This window comes from Gossypium arboreum, chromosome 1, assembly GCF_025698485.1.
Source record: "Gossypium arboreum isolate Shixiya-1 chromosome 1, ASM2569848v2, whole genome shotgun sequence".
NCBI lineage: Eukaryota > Viridiplantae > Streptophyta > Magnoliopsida > Malvales > Malvaceae > Gossypium > Gossypium arboreum.
This window is the reverse complement of record NC_069070.1, coordinates 111,448,437-111,454,097: the sequence shown is the minus strand read 5'-3', so window position 1 is coordinate 111,454,097 and position 5,661 is coordinate 111,448,437. Positions and strand designations below refer to the sequence as shown.

Here is a 5,661-nt window from a genome sequence, read left to right as displayed (position 1 = left end):
AAGCATATGCAGTGATATTGATAGGTATAATAGAAACTAAATCAATTCAAACAAGCTCACATAAGATTTCAAATTTAAACCAAAATAATTTGCATAAAGGTAAATCTCATATCAAGATATCGGCCACTCTATTAATATTTCATGTTTAGATAAAATATTAACTTGTAAGTGATATATTGGCGTAGTAATCAAATATTGACAATAAGAGAATGTAGAACAATAAGTCACATGTTTATTACCACAGTTGCATATGTAATTTTTTTAAATATTAACCTTCCTTTGGGATAATCAATATTAACATGACTTAAATTACTTACATGTATATAAACATATTAATATTCAAATTTAAAATTCTCGTAATAAAGTAAAAAAATCAAAACTGAAATTTCTAATACAATTTCGAAATAACCTAAAATAAGATTGTCTAAATGACTGAATCAAAAAACCCAAAACCTTATTCTTGACTCAACTTGATATATATTAAATATTAAAAATCAAATATCACATTCGAAGCTTAAATTAAAAGATAAAAACTTATAGCCATTATCGAATAAAACAATAAATTGCACATATAAATTGAAGCATAGTAACGTGTATATGAACTTACAAAACCAAATCAATTAAAGCCAACAAGAATTTCAACCATCTTTTATTTTCAAGATCATACAAATATTTCAAACCCTAAAATTTAAAGCTTCCACGTATAACCATAAAACTTGTGCAATTTTTTATTTCAAACCCTAAAACTTCTAATGTAAATCCAAAGGATCTAATATGTGAATAATTAAAACATAAAATCCGAGGAATGAATTAATTCAAAATTAATAAAAACAACTCATTCTCAATGATTCGACATGACGAGGCTTGGAGGCCCCTTGCTAGAATCGTAAAATCTTGATGTAAACTTAAAACTGTAAATCAAGATTTGTCATGTCAGATCATTAAGAATAAAAATAAAATAAAACTAAATGTGGAAGCATACCTGAATTCATTGATATTTTGAGATATTCAAATCTTATGGTTTTGATATTCTAAATTAACACACAAATTATGTATGTAATTTAGGGATTATAATCTAATATATAACTTTTGCTCATTAATCTTAATTTTGATCTGCTCATCAATAATTAAAATTAGTTAAATAATTTACACATTTAACCCATAATTTATTTACTAATTAAAATCATATAAATTTTAACCAAATTAAATTACTTTTAATTTAAGCTATATATATCCATATTTTTCCATCATGTACCTACAGGAAATTTGAATTAACCATAAAAATGCGGTTGTTGGTAATATATATTAAGTTAAAAGCACTAAAATATATAATTTATTTCACCATGCTTTATATATATTCTTTTTGCAGAAAATGTTAAAGCAACAACAGCCAAATTAGCCGTAGTTGAAGTCTGCAAGAACTTAAGTACAATTATTTTAGAAAGTGTCACTCTAAGAGTCAAGAAGTAGCTTAGCTATAAGACTGATTACTGTCATGGCATCGCTAAGCTGTCATGGCAGCAACTTACGACAGCAAGCTCATGAATAATAATAACGAATTTCTTTTTCTTTTTTCTTTTTTCTTTTTAAAGTTTCCAATTCACAAAAGAAACCGAGAAAGCCCTACTTTGTCCCCAGTAGCTTTAACATCCTTCTGGATTTGCTCTCTATACTCTTTGAAACTAAATTTTTTGTACAAACTTGGCTTGCTGCAGCTTTCTATCACTGTTTCGTAGGTGGGGCAGTAGAAGTATGCCGCTGAGTACCTTTCTGTCTCTTGGTTGGCAATCACTCGGTGAGTTATGCTCTTGTATACCCCATTGCTCAATGCCTGCAACACACCATCACATGGAATTTAAACTTTTTTAACTAAACCACAATTTCATATTAAAAATAATATCTATTTTGGAACAAGTATATATGTTACCTGATAAAAGTCACCAATGTTGACAACTAGGGCTTTAGGATTGGGTTTAACACTAACCCATCTTCCATTTCTCTTCAACTGCAATCCCCCAACTTGGTCTTGGGATACAATGGTTAGAAAATCAGTATCAGTGTGAGGGATAATACCGAACATCATGGAAGGGTATGGACAGGGAGGGTATCTGTTCATTCGAAGAGAACTAGAGCTTGGTGAGCAGTTCTCTTGGAAATAATTTGCTTTGATTCCCAAATTTTGTGCTAAATATTCAGCCAATCTTTGAGCCAGGAAATTAGCTTTTTCTGCATACTCTTCAATGGTTGACCTGACCAAAAATTAAAAAGAATAATTCGATCATTAATCTTGCATACATAGATATTAATCATAGGTTTTGGAGCCTATTAACGGATCATGCTGTCTTATGAGGGTGAAGTTCAATCCATGCTGTCTGTCACTTGCAAATTCAAAAGCACATTGGGTAAGACCAGCCACAGTGACACTGATCAGGTGGCGAAGACAACAGAAGGGGGCCATGGCGGATGGCATCTGATCTGAAGTGCCATCGAAATAGCGCCACCGGTAGGGCCTACGACGTGTTTGGCAGGTAGGTGGTAGCATAAGGACACTATACCAAGCAACTACGTACAAGATATATGGGACTAAGATGAGGTTTGAGAGTCCAATGTCTAACATTGACCATATGGGGTTTGGAAATTATACAAATTTAGGTATCTTTCTGTCCCTTGAAATCTAAATCATGAATTCTATTTAAGAACTTAACTTAGTATACTGTGGAGATCTTATGATAAGCTAAGTGCAAATTAAGAACTTAAACTATAAGGTAATAGGGCTATTTCTCCTAAACTGATATCAAGTAATTCTATAGCAGGAACAGTTCTAGGGTTTCAATATATTTTTAAAATTGGAAACTGAAGGTACTCCAATTTGATATCATAAGTTTATGAAAGATAAATGAAGTAATAAACCAGCAGTATAGCATTAAATCACAGCTATTAATCATATATAAAGTATTAGATGTATCAAAACAGGTGTACAAGACAATAATTAAGAATAGTATTAGCCCAAATTCAACCCTCATTTAAACTGATCAATCCCAAGCTTGTTCTTGCATAAATTAGTGTGCAAAATAATACCTTTGAGAACTAAAATGGAGAAACTCAAAATTGAATGACTAGCTGTAGATATGTGTAAATGTTTAAGCTTAATTTCAATTAATTTTTTGAACAACATTACTTTTTGTTTTTGTTTTTTTCTTTTTGGTTGAATAGACTATAAAAGTTGTTCCTTGTTATATTTCATGTAAAGACAATGGTGGGAAAAATAGTATCATATAGATAATATAAAAAAAAAAAAAGTACCTGAGCTTATTGTATTCATCCATTTTTGAAATATCTTTGAGAGATATATGCAAAGCTTCTGACCATGAAAGGTTCCTCAAGCTAGTGGCAAGAGGGTTCCCCCAACGATAACTTTGAACTGATAAATTCAAAAAGTTGCTTTCAGATTTCTTGTCAAAAGGCTGCTGAAATACCTTGATTTGTTCTTGCTTCAACCTGTTTAGAAGCTCATCTGGAACCCCATGGTTCACAATCTGAAAGAAACCCCATTCAATAGCAGCTTGACCCATCTTTTCTATGCATTCTTGTCTCTCAAGTTGTCCAAGATTCAAGTGACTAAGATCAATCAGAGGTAGTTCAAGTTCATCAAAGCCTTCAACCGTGGAAGGTTTCTCCTTTTCATTTGCAGAGCTCTGCAAGATGGCCTTGTATTTCTCAAAAAATGGTGGTTCAATTGCCATTGCCTCACTATCTTCTCGATCCTGCTCAGACAAATAAAAATGGAGTAAGTAGTTAAAACTCAATCAAAAGAACTACTACTGTTTATATGAATTGTAAAATCAAATGTTCATAAAAAAACTTTTGAAATTGCAGAAAATGGTCCAATGATCACATGGATATGCACAATACCTACAATGAATTACTTATAGTTCAATGATCTTAGAAACAATTGAAGAAACTGAATCTTTCCAAGTGTTATTCTTGCTATAAATTTGTCAGTAGTCCTTGTGAAACCATATAAATATTATATATAGTACATATCAATATGTCCTACATCTTACTGCTTCTTATATGTTTTGATATGTCTGCAGTTACTGAGTTGTTTTCATTTTCATGACAAACAGTGAAAGACCCCTTTTGTCAACTAATTTCCAAATGACAATTAGGGAACATTTTATTCATTTTCCAAGCTACAATAGTTATCCTAGTATGGTTATATGGATTTACTCATAAAATTGGAGCTGATCTTGCTTTTGCAAAGCCATCCAGAGCAGTCATTTTAACCTTTTACTGTCATACATATACATATACATATGATTTAAAGAGATTCCATGTTCTGCAGATATCTTAGTAGTGATACATGTTGAGTTATGAATTATCCTTTAATTCCTCCAATACGATTCCCTGAATGAGGTTAGAATTTTTTTTTTCCTAACTTGGCCATGAGAGACCTTAACAAAATGTGTTGTGTTAGCTATAGGTATAGAAGGTGCATAAATAGTTAAATAAAGTGAAGTTATGTATCAAATTCTCCTCGTTAAATTACCTGATGGATATCAGCTTTGAATTTGTGTGTATTCACCTTATCTCCCTTGGCAGATTTCTGGCAATGCAAGCTCATATGCAACTACAAGGAGAAGAAAAACCCCACAAACCATTTCTGCAATTCAGATCATTGGAGTTGAGGAAATTAATGATTAAAGGTAAAGTAGCAGATAATTGGACACATTCTAAGAATAAGAATATTTCAGTTCTTAAAGCAATATTCCTTTGATACTGGATGACCAATCTAGGTGACATATTGTGTAGTAAACTATCATATTGTAGATTCATTGGCTAATTATTAAACTTTGGTGTGGTCATATTGTGTTAAGCTGTTTTTGGGTCTTTTTCTCTTTGCCCCACTTTATATGGAACCCTTTCTCAGTTGTTGGATTTATGTGTTTTTCAGCTGGTTCCTAAGATTTGTTTCATTGGCTGAGGAAAATAAGTTTAGGGCTTTTATGCTGAATTGTTTATATATCATGAAACTCACTTAGAAGATAAGCACTATATAGCTAAATGTAGGAAGAACTTTAATAAATAAATAAATAATCTATCTTAATCACACACATATATATAGTCAACACTTACCTTTGAATCCAAAAAACATATATTGCATAGAATCCCTTACTTAACTAAACATACAGGGATTGAAATGCAAGGGAATGGAAGTACTAAAACGAGAGGGTATGGTAGAAAAGAAGAGTTATAAGTGAAAAATTAATGCAGTAAACAACATAAATTTCTAGGGTTTTTATGGGAATTGTGAAGGGAAGACTGATAAGTAATGATAAACCCATTGTATATACAACCAGAGAAACAGGCTTATATATAATAGAAATTTATACTATTGGCTGAAAGAAACTAATGGCTAAAGCATAGAACACGCGTCTAAAGAAGTTATCAGAGAACAGGCTTATATATATATATATATATATATAGGAGGCTTTCACTGCCAATGGAAAGTCCTTTCGACATTATAGCTAGCTGTTAATGTTTGCTGCAAGCATTTCAATGAAAACTTCAGTCATCTTATCTACAATTATTTTCTTGTCTTTCCACCAATATTTTTTCATCAAGGTTTGGACCTCTCCTTTTACTGGCTGAAGCTTAAAC

At 31.6% G+C, this 5,661-nt stretch overlaps 1 protein-coding gene across 1 annotated transcript; it reads right to left on the bottom strand.

The window, feature by feature from the left end:
- Positions 1-1,575: 1,575 nt before the first annotated feature.
- LOC108464764 (gibberellin 2-beta-dioxygenase 8-like) lies at positions 1,576-3,758 on the bottom strand. Its single transcript, XM_017765040.2, has 3 exons — positions 3,304-3,758; positions 1,928-2,249; positions 1,576-1,831 (listed from the first exon to the last, which is right to left on the bottom strand). Exons 1-3 carry the CDS (start codon positions 3,741-3,743, stop codon positions 1,601-1,603), a joined length of 993 nt encoding a protein of 330 aa, XP_017620529.2. The 5' UTR covers positions 3,744-3,758; the 3' UTR covers positions 1,576-1,600.
- Between the last annotated feature and the right edge of the window lie 1,903 nt (positions 3,759-5,661).

Coding starts and splice junctions, on each gene's coding strand:
- LOC108464764 (XM_017765040.2), bottom strand. CDS start 3,743: ATGGCAATTGAACCACCATTTTTTGAGAAATACAAGGCCATCTTGCAG. Junction 2,250..3,303: donor GATGAATACAATAAGCTCAG/GTACTTTTTTTT, acceptor ATTTTTGGTCAG/GTCAACCATTGAAGAGTATG. Junction 1,832..1,927: donor ACATTGGTGACTTTTATCAG/GTAACATATATA, acceptor GGTGTGTTGCAG/GCATTGAGCAATGGGGTATA.